The sequence below is a fragment of the Oryzias latipes genome, chromosome 9 (genome assembly GCF_002234675.1).
Source record: "Oryzias latipes chromosome 9, ASM223467v1".
In the NCBI taxonomy this organism is placed as follows: Eukaryota; Metazoa; Chordata; class Actinopteri; order Beloniformes; family Adrianichthyidae; genus Oryzias; species Oryzias latipes.
The window spans coordinates 370,007-386,523 of NC_019867.2; the positions used below are offsets into that span (position 1 = coordinate 370,007).

Here is a 16,517-nt window from a genome sequence, read left to right on the forward strand (position 1 = left end):
CTAATAGGTGGTTCTGGTGGACGTTCCTGCTAAAAGGTGGTTCTGGTGGACGTTCCTGCTAATAGGTGGTTCTGGTGGACGTTTCGGCCGATTGGTGGTTCTGCTGGATTTCCCTGCCGATTGGTAGTTCTGGTGGACGTTCCTGCCGATTGGTGGTTCTGCTGGATTTTCCTGCCGATAGGTGGATCTGGTGGACGTTCCTGCCGATAGGTGGTTCTGCTGGACGTTCCTGTCGATAGGTGGTTCTGGTGGACATTCCTGCCGATAGGTGGTTCTGGTGGACGTTACTGCTAATAGGCGGTTCTACTGGCCATTCCCGCTAATAGGCGGTTCTACTGGCCATTCGCGCTAATAGGTGGTTCTGGTGGACGTTCCTGCTAATAGGTGGTTCTGTTGGCCATTCCCGCTAATAGGTGGTTCTGCTGGCCATTCCCACTAATAAGTGGTTCTGGTGCACGTTCCTGCCGATAGGTGGTTCTGGTGGACGTTCCCGCTAATAGGTGGTTTTACTGGCCATTCCCGCTAATAGGTGGTTCTGCTGGACGTTCCTTCTAATAGGTGGTTGTGGTGGACGTTTCGGCCGATTGGTGGTTCTGCTGGATTTTCCTGCCGATTGGTAGTTCTGGTGGACATTCCTGCCGATAGGTGGTTCTGGTGGACGTTCCCGCTAATAGGTGGTTCTGCTGGACGTTCCCGCTAATAGGTGGTTCTGGTGGACGTTCCCGCTAATAGGTGGTTCTGCTGAACGTTCCCGCTAATAGGTGGTTCTGCTGGACGTTCCCGCTAATAGGTGGTTCTGGTGGACGTTCCTGCCGATAGGTGTTTTTCTGGTGGACGTTCCTGCCGATAGGTGGTTCTGCTGGACGTTCCTGCCGATAGGTGTTTCTGGTGGACGTTCCTGCCGATAGGTGGTTCTGGTGGACGTTCCTGCTAATAGGTGGTTCTGGTGGACGTTTCGTCCGATTGGTGGTTCTGCTGGATTTTCCTGCCAATTGGTAGTTCTGGTGGACATTCCTGCCGATAGGTGGTTCTGGTGGACGTTCCCGCTAATAGGTGGTTCTGCTGGACATTCCCGCTAATAGGTGGTTCTGGTGGACGTTCCCGCTAATAGGTCGTTCTGGTGGACGTTCCCGCTAATAGGTGGTTCTGGTGGACGTTCCTGCCGATAGGTGTTTCTGGTGGACGTTCCTGCCGTTAGGTGGTTTTGGTGGACGTTCCTGCTAATAGGTGGTTCTGGTGGACGTTCCCGCTAATAGGTGGTTCTGGTGGACGTTCCTGCTAAAAGGTGGTTCTGGTGGACGTTCCTGCTAATAGGTGGTTCTGGTGGACGTTCCTGCCAATAAGTGGTTCTGGTGGACGTTCCCGCTAATAGGTGGTTCTACTGGCATTCCTGCTAATAGGTGGTTCTGGTGGACGTTCCTTCTAATAGGTGGTTCTGGTGGACGTTTCGGCCGATTGGTCGTTCTGCTGGATTTTCCTGCCGATGGGTAGTTCTGGTGGACGTTCCTGCCGATAGGTGGTTCTGGTGGACGTTCCTGCCGATAGGTGGGTCTGGTGGACGTTCCTGCCGATAGGTGGTTCTGCTGGACGTTCCTGCCGATAGGTGTTTCTGGTGGACGTTCCTGCCGATAGGTGGTTCTGGTGGACGTTCCTGCTAATAGGTGGTTCTGGTGGACGTTTCGTCCGATTGGTGGTTCTGCTGGATTTTCCTGCCAATTGGTAGTTCTGGTGGACATTCCTGCCGATAGGTGGTTCTGGTGGACGTTCCCGCTAATAGGTGGTTCTGCTGGACATTCCCGCTAATAGGTGGTTCTGGTGGACGTTCCCGCTAATAGGTCGTTCTGGTGGACGTTCCCGCTAATAGGTGGTTCTGGTGGACGTTCCTGCCGATAGGTGTTTCTGGTGGACGTTCCTGCCGTTAGGTGGTTTTGGTGGACGTTCCTGCTAATAGGTGGTTCTGGTGGACGTTCCCGCTAATAGGTGGTTCTGGTGGACGTTCCTGCTAAAAGGTGGTTCTGGTGGACGTTCCTGCTAATAGGTGGTTCTGGTGGACGTTTCGGCCGATTGGTGGTTCTGCTGGATTTCCCTGCCGATTGGTAGTTCTGGTGGACGTTCCTGCCGATTGGTGGTTCTGCTGGATTTTCCTGCCGATAGGTGGATCTGGTGGACGTTCCTGCCGATAGGTGGTTCTGCTGGACGTTCCTGTCGATAGGTGGTTCTGGTGGACATTCCTGCCGATAGGTGGTTCTGGTGGACGTTACTGCTAATAGGCGGTTCTACTGGCCATTCCCGCTAATAGGCGGTTCTACTGGCCATTCGCGCTAATAGGTGGTTCTGGTGGACGTTCCTGCTAATAGGTGGTTCTGTTGGCCATTCCCGCTAATAGGTGGTTCTGCTGGCCATTCCCACTAATAAGTGGTTCTGGTGCACGTTCCTGCCGATAGGTGGTTCTGGTGGACGTTCCCGCTAATAGGTGGTTTTACTGGCCATTCCCGCTAATAGGTGGTTCTGCTGGACGTTCCTTCTAATAGGTGGTTGTGGTGGACGTTTCGGCCGATTGGTGGTTCTGCTGGATTTTCCTGCCGATTGGTAGTTCTGGTGGACATTCCTGCCGATAGGTGGTTCTGGTGGACGTTCCCGCTAATAGGTGGTTCTGCTGGACGTTCCCGCTAATAGGTGGTTCTGGTGGACGTTCCCGCTAATAGGTGGTTCTGCTGAACGTTCCCGCTAATAGGTGGTTCTGCTGGACGTTCCCGCTAATAGGTGGTTCTGGTGGACGTTCCTGCCGATAGGTGTTTTTCTGGTGGACGTTCCTGCCGATAGGTGGTTCTGCTGGACGTTCCTGCCGATAGGTGTTTCTGGTGGACGTTCCTGCCGATAGGTGGTTCTGGTGGACGTTCCTGCTAATAGGTGGTTCTGGTGGACGTTTCGTCCGATTGGTGGTTCTGCTGGATTTTCCTGCCAATTGGTAGTTCTGGTGGACATTCCTGCCGATAGGTGGTTCTGGTGGACGTTCCCGCTAATAGGTGGTTCTGCTGGACATTCCCGCTAATAGGTGGTTCTGGTGGACGTTCCCGCTAATAGGTCGTTCTGGTGGACGTTCCCGCTAATAGGTGGTTCTGGTGGACGTTCCTGCCGATAGGTGTTTCTGGTGGACGTTCCTGCCGTTAGGTGGTTTTGGTGGACGTTCCTGCTAATAGGTGGTTCTGGTGGACGTTCCCGCTAATAGGTGGTTCTGGTGGACGTTCCTGCTAAAAGGTGGTTCTGGTGGACGTTCCTGCTAATAGGTGGTTCTGGTGGACGTTTCGGCCGATTGGTGGTTCTGCTGGATTTCCCTGCCGATTGGTAGTTCTGGTGGACGTTCCTGCCGATTGGTGGTTCTGCTGGATTTTCCTGCCGATAGGTGGATCTGGTGGACGTTCCTGCCGATAGGTGGTTCTGCTGGACGTTCCTGTCGATAGGTGGTTCTGGTGGACATTCCTGCCGATAGGTGGTTCTGGTGGACGTTACTGCTAATAGGCGGTTCTACTGGCCATTCCCGCTAATAGGCGGTTCTACTGGCCATTCGCGCTAATAGGTGGTTCTGGTGGACGTTCCTGCTAATAGGTGGTTCTGTTGGCCATTCCCGCTAATAGGTGGTTCTGCTGGCCATTCCCACTAATAAGTGGTTCTGGTGCACGTTCCTGCCGATAGGTGGTTCTGGTGGACGTTCCCGCTAATAGGTGGTTTTACTGGCCATTCCCGCTAATAGGTGGTTCTGCTGGACGTTCCTTCTAATAGGTGGTTGTGGTGGACGTTTCGGCCGATTGGTGGTTCTGCTGGATTTTCCTGCCGATTGGTAGTTCTGGTGGACATTCCTGCCGATAGGTGGTTCTGGTGGACGTTCCCGCTAATAGGTGGTTCTGCTGGACGTTCCCGCTAATAGGTGGTTCTGGTGGACGTTCCCGCTAATAGGTGGTTCTGCTGAACGTTCCCGCTAATAGGTGGTTCTGCTGGACGTTCCCGCTAATAGGTGGTTCTGGTGGACGTTCCTGCCGATAGGTGTTTTTCTGGTGGACGTTCCTGCCGATAGGTGGTTCTAGTGGACGTTCCTGCTAATAGGTGGTTCTGGTGGACGTTCCCGCTAATAGGTGGTTCTGGTGGACGTTCCCGCTAATAGGTGGTTCTGGTGGACGTTCCTGCTAATAGGTGGTTCTGCTGGACGTTCCTTCTAATAGGTGGTTCTGGTGGACGTTTCGGCCGATTGGTGGTTCTGCTGGATTTTCCTGCCGATTGGTAGTTCTGGTGGACGTCCCTGCAAATAGGTGGTTCTGGTGGACGTTCCTGCCGATAGGTGGTTCTGGTGGACGTTACTGCTAATAGGTTGTTCTACTGGCCATTCCCGCTAATAGTTGGTTCTGGTGGACGTTCCTGCCGATAGGTGGTTCTGGTGGACATTACTGCTAATAGGTTGTTCTACTGGCCATTCCCGCTAATAGGTGGTTCTGGTGGACATTCCTGCTAATAGATGGTTTTGGTGGACGTTTCGGCCAATTGGTAGTTCTGCTGGATTTTCCTGCCGATTGGTAGTTTTGCTGGACGTTCCTGCTAATAGGTGGTTCTGGTGGACGTTCCCGCTAATAGTTGGTTCTACTGGCCATTCCCGCTAATAGGTGGTTCTGCTGGCCATTCCCACTAATAGGTGGTTCTGGTGCACGTTCCTGCCGATAGGTGGTTTTGGTGGACGTTCCCGCTAATAGGTGGTTCTACTGGCCATTCCCGCTAATAGGTGGTTCTGTTGGACGTTCCTTCTAATAGGTGGTTCTGGTGGACGTTTCGGCCGATTGGTGGTTCTGCTGGATTTTCCTGCCGATTGGTAGTTCTGGTGGACGTTCCTGCCGATAGATGGTTCTGCTGGACGTTGCTTCTAATAGGTGGTTCTGGTGGACGTTTCGGCCGATTGGTGGTTCTGCTGGATTTTCCTGCCGATTGGTAGTTCTGGTGGACATTCCTGCCGATAGGTTGTTCTGGTGGACGTTCCCGCTAATAGGTGGTTCTGCTGGACGTTCCCGCTAATAGGTGGTTCTGGTGGAAGTTCCCGCTAATAGGTGGTTCTGCTGAACGTTCCCGCTAATAGGTGGTTCTGCTGGACGTTCCCGCTAATAGGTGGTTCTGGTGGACGTTCCTGCCGATAGGTGTTTTTCTGGTGGACGTTCCTGCCGATAGGTAGTTCTGGTGGACGTTCCTGCTAATAGGTGGTTCTGCTGAACGTTCCCGCTAATAGGTGGTTCTGCTGGACGTTCCCGCTAATAGGTGGTTCTGGTGGACGTTCCTGCCGATAGGTGTTTTTCTGGTGGACGTTCCTGCCGATAGGTAGTTCTGGTGGACGTTCCTGCTAATAGGTGGTTCTGGTGGACGTTCCCGCTAATAGGTGGTTCTGGTGGACGTTCCCGCTAATAGGTGGTTCTGGTGGACGTTCCTGCCGATAAGTGGCTCTGGTGGACGTTCCCGCTAATAGGTGGTTCTGGTGGACGTTCCTGCTAATAGGTGGTTCTGGTGGACGTTTCGGCCGATTGGTGGTTCTGCTGGATTTCCCTGCCGATTGGTAGTTCTGGTGGACGTTCCTGCCGATTGGTGGTTCTGCTGGATTTTCCTGCCGATAGGTGTTTCTGGTTGACGTTCCTGCCGATAGGTGGTTCTGCTGGACGTTCCTGCCGATAGGTGGTTCTGGTGGACGTTCCTGCCGATAGGTGGTTCTGGTGGACGTTACTGCTGATAGGCTGTTTAACTGGCCATTCCCGCTAATAGGCGGTTCTACTGGCCATTCCCGCTAATAGGTGGTTCTGGTGGACGTTCCTGCTAATAGGTGGTTCTGCTGGCCATTCCTGCTAATAGGTGGTTCTGGTGGACGTTCCTTCTAATAGGTTGTTCTGGTGGACGTTTCGGCCGATTGGTGGTTCTGCTGGATTTTCCTGCCGATGGGTAGTTCTGGTGGACGTTCCTGCCGATAGGTGGTTCTGGTGGACGTTCCTGCCGATAGGTGGTTCTGGTGGACGTTCCTGCCGATAGGTGTTTCTGGTGGACGTTCCCGCTAATAGGTGGTTCTACTGGCCATTCCTGCTAATAGGTGGTTCTGGTGGACGTTCCTTCTAATAGGTTGTTCTGGTGGACGTTTCGGCCGATTGGTGGTTCTGCTGGATTTTCCTGCCGATGGGTAGTTCTGGTGGACGTTCCTGCCGATAGGTGGTTCTGGTGGACGTTCCTGCCGATAGGTGGTTCTGGTGGACGTTCCTGCCGATAGGTGTTTCTGGTGGACGTTCCCGCTAATAGGTGGTTCTACTGGCCATTCCTGCTAATAGGTGGTTCTGGTGGACGTTCCTTCTAATAGGTGGTTCTGGTGGACGTTTCGGCCGATTGGTGGTTCTGCTGGATTTTCCTGCCGATGGGTAGTTCTGGTGGACGTTCCTGCCGATAGGTGGTTCTGGTGGACGTTCCTGCCGATAGGTGGTTCTGGTGGACGTTCCTGCCGATAGGTGTTTCTGGTGGACGTTCCCGCTAATAGGTGGTTCTACTGGCCATTCCTGCTAATAGGTGGTTCTGGTGGACGTTCCTTCTAATAGGTGGTTCTGGTGGACGTTTCGGCCGATTGGTGGTTCTGCTGGATTTTCCTGCCGATGGGTAGTTCTGGTGGACGTTCCTGCCGATAGGTGGTTCTGGTGGACGTTCCTGCCGATAGGTGGTTCTGGTGGACGTTCCTGCCGATAGGTGGTTCTGCTGGACGTTCCTGCCGATAGGTGGTTCTGGTGGACGTTCCTGCCGATAGGTGGTTCTGCTGGACGTTCCTGCCGATAGGTGGTTCTGGTGGACGTTCCTGCCGATAGGTGGTTCTGGTGGACGTTCCTGCTAATAGGTGGTTCTGGTGGACGTTTCGGCCGATTGGTGGTTCTGCTGGATTTTCCTGCCAATTGGTAGTTCTGGTGGACATTCCTGCCGATAGGTGGTTCTGGTGGACGTTCCCGCTAATAGGTGGTTCTGCTGGACGTTCCCGCTAATAGGTGGTTCTGGTGGACGTTCCCGCTAATAGGTGGTTCTGGTGGACGTTCCCGCTAATAGGTGGTTCTGGTGGACGTTCCTGCCGATAGGTGTTTCTGGTGGACGTTCCTGCCGATAGGTGGTTTTGGTGGACGTTCCTGCTAATAGGTGGTTCTGGTGGACGTTCCCGCTAATAGGTGGTTGTGGTGGACGTTTCTGCCGATAGGTGGTTCTGGTGGACGTTCCCGCTAATAGGTGGTTCTGGTGGACTTTCCTGCTAATACATGGTTCTGGTGGACGTTTCGGCCGATTGGTGGTTCTGCTGGATTTCCCTGCCGATTGGTAGTTCTGGTGGACGTTCCTGCCGATTGGTGGTTCTGCTGGATTTTCCTGCCGATAGGTGGTTCTGGTGGACGTTCCTGCCGATAGGTGGTTCTGGTGGACGTTACGGCTAATAGGCGGTTCTACTGGCCATTCCCGCTAATAGGCGGTTCTACTGGCCATTCCCGCTAATAGTTGGTTCTGGTGGACGTTCCTGCTAATAGGTGGTTCTGCTGGACGTTCCTTCTAATAGGTGGTTCTGGTGGACGTTTCGGCCGATTGGTGGTTCTGCTGGATTTTCCTGCCGATTGGTAGTTCTGGTGGACGTTCCTGCCGATAGGTGGTTCTGGAGGACGTTTCCGCTAATAGGTGGTTCTGGTGGACGTTCCTGCCGATAGGTGGTTCTGGTGGACGTTCCCGCTAATAGGTGGTTCTGCTGGACGTTCCTGCCGATAGGTGGTTCTGGTGGACGTTCCTGCCGATAGGTGGTTCTGCTGGACGTTCTTGCCGATAGCTGGTTCTGGTGGACGTTCCTGCCGATAGGTGGTTCTGGTGGACGTTCCTGCTAATAGGTGGTTCTGGTGGACGTTTCCGCTAATAGGTGGTTCTACTGGCCTTTCCCGCTAATAGGTGGTTCTGCTGGATTTTCCTGCCGATTGGTATTTCTGGTGGACGTTCCTGCCGATAGGTGGTTCTGGTGGACGTTGCTGCCGATAGGTGGTTCTGCTGGACGTTCCTGCCGATAGGTGGTTCTGCTGGACGTTCCCGCCAATAGGTGGTTCTGCTGGACGTTCCCGCTAATAGGTGGTTCTGGTGGACGTTCCTGCCGATAGGTGGTTCTGGTGGACGTTCCCGCTAATAGGTGGTTCTGCTGGACGTTCCTGCCAATAGGTGGTTCTGGTGGACGTTACTGCTAATAGGCGGTTCTACTGGCCATTCCCGCTAATAGGCGGTTCTACTGGCCATTCCCGCTAATAGTTGGTTCTGGTGGACGTTCCTGCTAATAGGTGGTTCTGCTGGACGTTCCATCTAATAGGTGGTTCTGCTGGATTTTCCTGCCGATTGGTAGTTCTGGTGGACGTTCCTGCCGATAGGTGGTTCTGGTGGACGTTCCTGCTAATAGGTGGTTCTGCTGGACGCTCCTGCCAATAGGTGGTTCTGCTGGACGTTCCTGCTAATAAGTGGTTTTGCTGGACGTTCCTGCCGATAGGTGGTTCTGCTGGACGTTCCTGCTAATACGTGGTTCTGGCGGACGTTCCTGCTAATAGGTGGTTCTGATGGACGTTCCTGCCGATAGGTGGTTCTGCTGGACGTTCCCGCTAATTGGTGGTTCTGCTGGACGTTCCCGCTAATAGGTGGTTCTGGTGGACGTTCCTGCCGATAGTTGGTTCTGCTGGATTTTCCTGCCGATTGGTAGTTCTGGTGGACGTTCCTGCCGACAGGTGGTTCTAGTGGACGTTTCCGCTAATAGGTGGGTCTGCTGGACGTTTCTTCCGATAAGTGGTTCTGGTGGACGTTCCCGCTAATAGGTGGTTCTGGTGGACGTTCCTGCTAATAGGTGGTTCTGGTGGACGTTCCTGCTAATAGGTGGTTCTGCTGGATTTTCCTGCCGATTGGTAGTTCTGGTGGACGTTCCTGCCGACAGGTGGTTCTAGTGGACGTTTCCTCTAATAGGTGGGTCTGCTGGACGTTTCTTCCGATAGGTGGTTCTGGTGGACGTTCCTGCCGATAGGGGGTTCTGGTGGACGTTCCCGCTAATAGGTGGTTCTGGTGGACGTTCCTGCTAAAAGGTGGTTCTGGTGGACGTTCCCGCTAATAGGTGGTTCTACTGGACGTTCCTGCCGATAGGTGGTTCTGGTGGACGTTCCTGCCGATAGGTGGTTCTGGTGGACGTTCCTGCTAATAGGTGGTTCTGGTGGACGTTCCCGCTAATAGGTGGTTCTGGTGGACGTTCCTGCCGATAAGTGGCTCTGGTGGACGTTCCCGCTAATAGGTGGTTCTGGTGGACGTTCCTGCTAATAGGTGGTTCTGGTGGACGTTTCGGCCGATTGGTGGTTCTGCTGGATTTTCCTGCCAATTGGTAGTTCTGGTGGACATTCCTGCCGATAGGTGGTTCTGGTGGACGTTCCCGCTAATAGGTGGTTCTGCTGGACGTTCCCGCTAATAGGTGGTTCTGGTGGACGTTCCCGCTAATAGGTGGTTCTGGTGGACGTTCCCGCTAATAGGTGGTTCTGGTGGACGTTACTGCTAATAGGCGGTTCTACTGGCCATTCCCGCTAATAGGCGGTTCTACTGGCCATTCCCGCTAATAGTTGGTTCTGGTGGACGTTCCTGCTAATAGGTGGTTCTGCTGGACGTTCCATCTAATAGGTGGTTCTGCTGGATTTTCCTGCCGATTGGTAGTTCTGGTGGACGTTCCTGCCGATAGGTGGTTCTGGTGGACGTTCCTGCTAATAGGTGGTTCTGCTGGACGCTCCTGCCAATAGGTGGTTCTGCTGGACGTTCCTGCTAATAAGTGGTTTTGCTGGACGTTCCTGCCGATAGGTGGTTCTGCTGGACGTTCCTGCTAATACGTGGTTCTGGCGGACGTTCCTGCTAATAGGTGGTTCTGATGGACGTTCCTGCCGATAGGTGGTTCTGCTGGACGTTCCTGCCGATAGGTGTTTCTGGTGGACGTTCCTGCCGATAGGTGGTTTTGGTGGACGTTCCTGCTAATAGGTGGTTCTGGTGGACGTTCCCGCTAATAGGTGGTTGTGGTGGACGTTTCTGCCGATAGGTGGTTCTGGTGGACGTTCCCGCTAATACATGGTTCTGGTGGACGTTTCGGCCGATTGGTGGTTCTGCTGGATTTCCCTGCCGATTGGTAGTTCTGGTGGACGTTCCTGCCGATTGGTGGTTCTGCTGGACGTTCCTGCCGATAGGTGGTTCTGGTTGACGTTCCTGCCGATAGGTGGTTCTGGTGGACGTTACTGCTAATAGGCGGTTCTACTGGCCATTCCCGCTAATAGGCGGTTCTACTGGCCATTCCCGCTAATAGTTGGTTCTGGTGGACGTTCCTGCTAATAGGTGGTTCTGGTGTACTTTCCTGCTAATACATTGTTCTGGTGGACGTTTCGGCCGATTGGTGGTTCTGCTGGATTTCCCTGCCGATTGGTAGTTCTGGTGGACGTTCCTGCCGATTGGTGGTTCTGCTGGACGTTCCTGCCGATAGGTGGTTCTGGTTGACGTTCCTGCCGATAGGTGGTTCTGGTGGACGTTACTGCTAATAGGCGGTTCTACTGGCCATTCCCGCTAATAGGCGGTTCTACTGGCCATTCCCGCTAATAGTTGGTTCTGGTGGACGTTCCTGCTAATAGGTTGTTCTGCTGGACGTTCCTTCTAATAGGTGGTTCTGGTGGACGTTTCGGCCGATTGGTGGTTCTGCTGGATTTTCCTGCCGATTGGTAGTTCTGGTGGACGTTCCTGCCGATAGGTGGTTCTGCTGGATTTTCCTGCCGATTGGTAGTTCTGGTGGACGTTCCCGCTAATAGGTGGTTCTGGAGGACGTTTCCGCTAATAGGTGGTTCTGGTGGACGTTCCTGCCGATAGGTGGTTCTGGTGGACGTTCCCGCTAATAGGTGGTTCTGCTGGACGTTCCTGCCGATAGGTGGTTCTGGTGGACGTTCCTGCCGATAGGTGGTTCTGCTGGACGTTCTTGCCGATAGCTGGTTCTGGTGGACGTTCCTGCCGATAGGTGGTTCTGGTGGACGTTCCTGCTAATAGGTGGTTCTGGTGGACGTTTCCGCTAATAGGTGGTTCTACTGGCCATTCCCGCTAATAGGTGGTTCTGCTGGATTTTCCTGCCGATTGGTATTTCTGGTGGACGTTCCTGCCGATAGGTGGTTCTGGTGGACGTTTCCGCTAATAGGTGGTTCTACTGGCCATTCCCGCTAATAGGTGGTTCTGCTTGACGTTCCTGCCGATAGGTGGTTTTGGTGGACGTTCCTGCCGATAGGTGGTTCTGGTGGACGGCCCTGCCGATAGGTGGTTCTGCTGGACGTTCCTGCCGATAGGTGGTTCTGCTGGACGTTCCCGCCAATAGGTGGTTCTGCTGGACGTTCCCGCTAATAGGTGGTTCTGCTGGACGTTCCTGCCAATAGGTGGTTCTGGTGGACGTTACTGCTAATAGGCGGTTCTACTGGCCATTCCCGCTAATAGGCGGTTCTACTGGCCATTCCCGCTAATAGTTGGTTCTGGTGGACGTTCCTGCTAATAGGTGGTTCTGCTGGACTTTCCATCTAATAGGTGGTTCTGCTGGATTTTCCTGCCGATTGGTAGTTCTGGTGGACGTTCCTGCCGATAGGTGGTTCTGGTGGACGTTCCCGCTAATAGGTGGTTCTGCTGGACGCTCCTGCCAATAGGTGGTTCTGCTGGACGTTCCTGCTAATAAGTGGTTTTGTTGGACGTTCCTGCCGATAGGTGGTTCTGCTGGACGTTCCTGCTAATACGTGGTTCTGGCGGACGTTCCTGCTAATAGGTGGTTCTGCTGGACGTTCCCGCTAATTGGTGGTTCTGCTGGACGTTCCCGCTAATAGGTGGTTCTGGTGGACGTTCCTGCCGATAGTTGGTTCTGCTGGATTTTCCTGCCGATTGGTAGTTCTGGTGGACGTTCCTGCCGACACGTGGTTCTAGTGGACGTTTCCGCTAATAGGTGGGTCTGCTGGACGTTTCTTCCGATAGGTGGTTCTGGTGGACGTTCCCGCTAATAGGTGGTTCTGGTGGACGTTCCTGCTAATAGGTGGTTCTGGTGGACGTTCCTGCTAATAGGTGGTTCTGCTGGATTTTCCTGCCGATTGGTAGTTCTGGTGGACGTTCCTGCCGACAGGTAGTTCTAGGGGACGTTTCCTCTAATAGGTGGGTCTGCTGGACATTTCTTCCGATAGGTGGTTCTGGTGGACGTTCCTGCCGATAGGTGGTTCTGGTGGACGTTCCCGCTAATAGGTGGTTCTGGTGGACGTTCCTGCTAAAAGGTGGTTCTGGTGGACGTTCCCGCTAATAGGTGGTTCTACTGGACGTTCCTGCCGATAGGTGGTTCTGGTGGACGTTCCTGCCGATAGGTGGTTCTGGTGGACGTTTCCTGCTAATAGGTGGTTCTGGTGGACGTTCCTGCTAATAGGTGGTTCTGGTGGACGTTCCCGCTAATAGGTGGTTCTGGTGGACGTTCTTCCTGATGGAGCTGTTAAGCTACAGATCCGTCTCCAGGCTGTTCTAGCTTCAGACGACAGCTCAACCATTACCATCAACGCTAGAACATGTCAAAAATCTGTGAGTTGTTTTCAAATCCTTCAGGAGAAAAACCGCAGCTGAACAGATCTGTGTTGGGGCTACGCCACCCTCAACCCCAGGATCCAGATGGAACCTGGAGTAGGGGGATCTCCCAGCATTCCTGCCACTATCTGCTGATGTTCCTCACCTCGGTCCTGCAGCGAGCTCAGGTACGCCTCCATAAACTCTTTGTCACTGCTGTCCTGCACCTCCTCCCTCTGCTCCCTCCACCTCCTTCCCTCCTCCCTCCTTCTCCTCCGGTCTTCACTGATAGGTTTATCGAAAAGGCGGATGAACCTGTTGTGACCAAAATGTTTCCACAACCTTCAAAAACTAACAGTTGCAGTTGTTTCCATTTTATTACTTGATGTCTGGGTTGCTGCAGAGTTTAGTAGGGATGGAGGTCAGCAAGTCGCCGCTGACGACGACCATCTTCAGGGAGGGGATGTGGGGCAAACACATGGGCAGGTAGGACAGATTGTTCCGGTGGATGAAGAGGGTGTTGAGGTTCTCCAGTCTGTGAAGTAGAAGGTAAAGACAATTGAGGAATATGCTGAGAGCCACGCCCCCAGGTGTGACAGCCCTCACCTTTTCATGCCCCGCCCCCAGGTGTGACAGCCCTCACCTTTTCATGCCCCGCCCCCAGGTGTGACAGCCCTCACCTTTTCATGCCCCGCCCCCAGGTGGGACAGCCCTCACCTGTTCATGCCCCGCCCCCAGGTGGGACAGCCGTGACCTGTCCATGCCCCACCTCCAAAGTGACAGCCCACACCTTTTCATGCCCCGCCCCAAGGTGGGACAGCCCTCACCTGTTCATGCCCCGCCCCCAGCTTTGACAGCCCTCACCTGTCTATGCCCCGCCCCCAGGTGGGACAGCCCTCACCTTTTCATGCCCCGCCCCCAGCTGTGACAGCCCTCACCTTTTCATGCCCCGCCCCCAGGTGTGACAGCCCTCACCTTTTCATGCCCCGCCCCCAGGTGGGACAGCCCTCACCTGTTCATGCCCCGCCCCCAGGTGGGACAGCCGTGACCTGTCCATGCCCCACCTCCAAAGTGACAGCCCACACCTTTTCATGCCCCGCCCCCAGGTGTGACAGCCCTCACCTGTCCATGTCCTGCGGGAGGTCGGTCAGGCCGTTTGCGCTCAGGTCCAGCAGCTGCAGGTTGGTCATCCTCAGAGCGCAGACGGGGATGGAGACAAAGCTGTTCTCTGCAAGATCCAGGTGAAGCAGCTGCTTTAGGCTGCTGAGCTGCAGAGGAGGAAGGCCATCAGAGAACATGCCCCGCCCCCCAGGTACACACCCCGCCCCCCAGGTACACACCCCGCCCTGCCTTACCTCGAAGGGCAGCTCAGACAGGCTGCGGTTTCCCGCCAGTTCCAGTTTCTGCAGCTTCTCGCAGCTCCCCAGCTCCGGAGGAACGCTGCGCAGATGGTTGTAGCTGGCGTTCAGCCGGCGGAGCTCGCCCAGTCGGCCTGAAAGTGCAGGTGGAGCAGGTGATGTTTGGAGCCATGGTGGGCGGAGCAAAGGTGAACTGCATGGGACGCCGCCTTCAGTCTCACCGACGTCTGGTGGCAGCTCCCTGATGGCGTTTTTGGGGATATCCAGCACGGTGAGCTGGGTGAAGAGGGGCAGGAAGTCCGGCAGCTGCTGGATCCTGGTTCCTCGAACGCACCACTCCTGCAGGTACGTCATCCACTGCAGCTCCCTGGGAAAGTCCTGCAGAACCGCGGTTCCTCAAAAGGACTTTGTGGACAAGATGGCGCCGGCTGCTTCACCTACCATCCAGCGGTCTCCCTCCAACCTGAAGATCAGCCTGTCAGAGTCCGTCTGGACGGTCAGATCCTCCTGCGGGGGTCCTGACATCAGAACCACAGGAACCGGTACCGTTAGAAACAGTGAGGAGACTCACCACAGGAAACAGGAAGTTAGTGAACAGTTGTTGTATCAGGAAGGAGGGCAGTTCAGGGAGTGAATCATCTGCCCCAGCCCCCCCCCCCTGCAATGGACCCAAAGTCTCCCCAGCTTTGGGACCCTATCGCAGAGAGAGCCGACCCCCCAGGCCTTAGCCCCTCACAACACACAAAGAGACAGGAGCCGGTCCCAGGGTCAAGGCCAGGCCCTGCCCCCCCAGTGCCTCCCCACTGAAGACCTTGCAGTGATTCCTACAGGTGTGGGCTGGGCTGTGGGCGGTGCCCGTGTGTACCTGTGCACGGTGTGGGCGGGCCCAGGTGACGCTGCAGGTCTTTGGTCTTCAGGCTCTTGCAGTAGATGCGGTACTGCCACTGCTGGTCGATCCTGCAGAGACGGGAATCAAGTCTGACGAGTCGTGACCTTTCTGACCCCTACAGCCCGACTGAGCGGCACCACCAACGCCGGGGTATAAATACTACCACAGCCCCCCTACTGCTGCATGTGACCTGTAACAATGATGCCATGTTTTAACAAATCTCCTGTGGCTCCTCCCATCAATGCCACCTTGGGCGGGTGGGGGCTCTATTCTTGGTTTGATTCAAACTGGACTGAAATGTCTGATCGCTTCAGCAGATCTCTGCTGACCTCACTTTGCCTCGCAGTGACCCACACTGACCCCTACAGGCCGTGGCGAGAATGTCATGTGACCGAATGGTTTGTTGAAAATTTGAGACGCAAAAATGAAAAAATAAAAATGAAAGTTGAAAGTTCACCCCCCCCTTCCCTAACTTGTCGAACATCAGGGCGGACCAAATGCCGGGACTTTGTCAAACGACCACTAGAGTCTGGGTCAGGGTTGCAGAAGGGTTTTTTCATGTTGATGTGGGCGGAGCTAACCACGGTGGATGAGGGTGCAGAATGTGGGGGTGTCCTCCCTCACCTGGTGAGGGCGCTGTTCTCCATCCTCTCCTGCTCCTTCTTTTGTTTCTGTCGGTGCCTCTTGACCCGGACCTCCCAGATTCCTCTGATCAGGGACAGATCCTGAACCGGGACGTCCAGCCTCTTCGCTGGAGCCATCTTCACTGGGGGGTGAGGGGGAACCAGGTGAGCTTACCTGAACAGACCCCCTCTCACACACAGAACCACGTCAGAGGTGGACAGTTTGGACCCAGAAGAATCGGTTCTTCTATGAAGTAAGAACCTCAGACCTCCTGAAGGATAAATGAGCTGAAGCAGAACTGATGAGAAACCTCTGAGTTCTAAAGCTGTTCTGAACCAGAACCAACAAACCCGGTGGAAGAACCAGAATCCACCCAGACAAAACGCTGAAACGACTGCAGAACACAGTCTGGACCCCCTACCTGCCCCGCCGTCCTCTGCTTGTTTACAGACAGAACTGTGACCTGAGGGGCTATTTTTACCCCGAATGCGTCGTGTGACCCGCCCCCCAGCGGCATCACTGATCGCTGGCATCATGAGGAAAAGGGGGCGGGGCATTGATGTCAGTCGATTAAAAAAAAATCCCTTTAACCCTTTAACAGCCCCCACCATAGAAAAGATGAAAGGAAAAAAGGCTCTTCTACCCCAGAACCTTCCGATCCCGTGTCTCTGACCTTTGACCTTTGGGCTCCATTCATCCATGTTAATGTGAATTCAAACATTGAATGATAGAATTTTGTTGATACTTTTTCTTTTTTTCTTTCTTAAATATCAGAATTTTTATTTGTTCTGTTGGGAAAAAAAGTTAATTTTGAAACAAAGTCTGAGATTTGGTTTGACATTAATTTGTTTCCATAGAAACAGAAACAAATCAGAGAAAAACATTTGTGTTTTTCAACTTTTGTCTTTGATTTACAATTAATTTTTTTTTTTTTACTTTTTGGTTTAAGAAATAGATTTAAATAAATCATGAACAACTTTTGCTTTTATTCACTAAATGCCCCCCCCCCCCTTGAATTTAAAGTTTCA

General features: G+C 53.9%; 1 protein-coding gene across 2 annotated transcripts in view; it reads right to left on the bottom strand.

Annotated features, from left to right (window-relative positions):
- Positions 1-16,017, bottom strand: part of lrrc2 (leucine rich repeat containing 2) — a 46,635-nt gene extending 30,618 nt beyond the window's left edge. Inside the window, exons 1-9 of one of the 2 annotated variants that reach the window (XM_023958098.1) lie at positions 15,911-16,017; positions 15,490-15,631; positions 14,842-14,933; positions 14,418-14,494; positions 14,198-14,354; positions 13,974-14,110; positions 13,741-13,886; positions 13,001-13,153; positions 12,785-12,933 (exon numbers count right to left, since the gene is read on the bottom strand). In XM_023958098.1, coding sequence (XP_023813866.1) covers positions 12,785-12,933; positions 13,001-13,153; positions 13,741-13,886; positions 13,974-14,110; positions 14,198-14,354; positions 14,418-14,494; positions 14,842-14,933; positions 15,490-15,626 — 1,048 coding nt within the window. In that variant the 5' untranslated portion in view covers positions 15,627-15,631; positions 15,911-16,017. Of the gene's footprint in view, positions 1-12,784; positions 12,934-13,000; positions 13,154-13,740; positions 13,887-13,973; positions 14,111-14,197; positions 14,355-14,417; positions 14,495-14,841; positions 14,934-15,489 lie in introns of both variants that reach the window. The other variant, XM_023958099.1, reaches the window with a different exon arrangement.
- Positions 16,018-16,517: the final 500 nt, after the last annotated feature.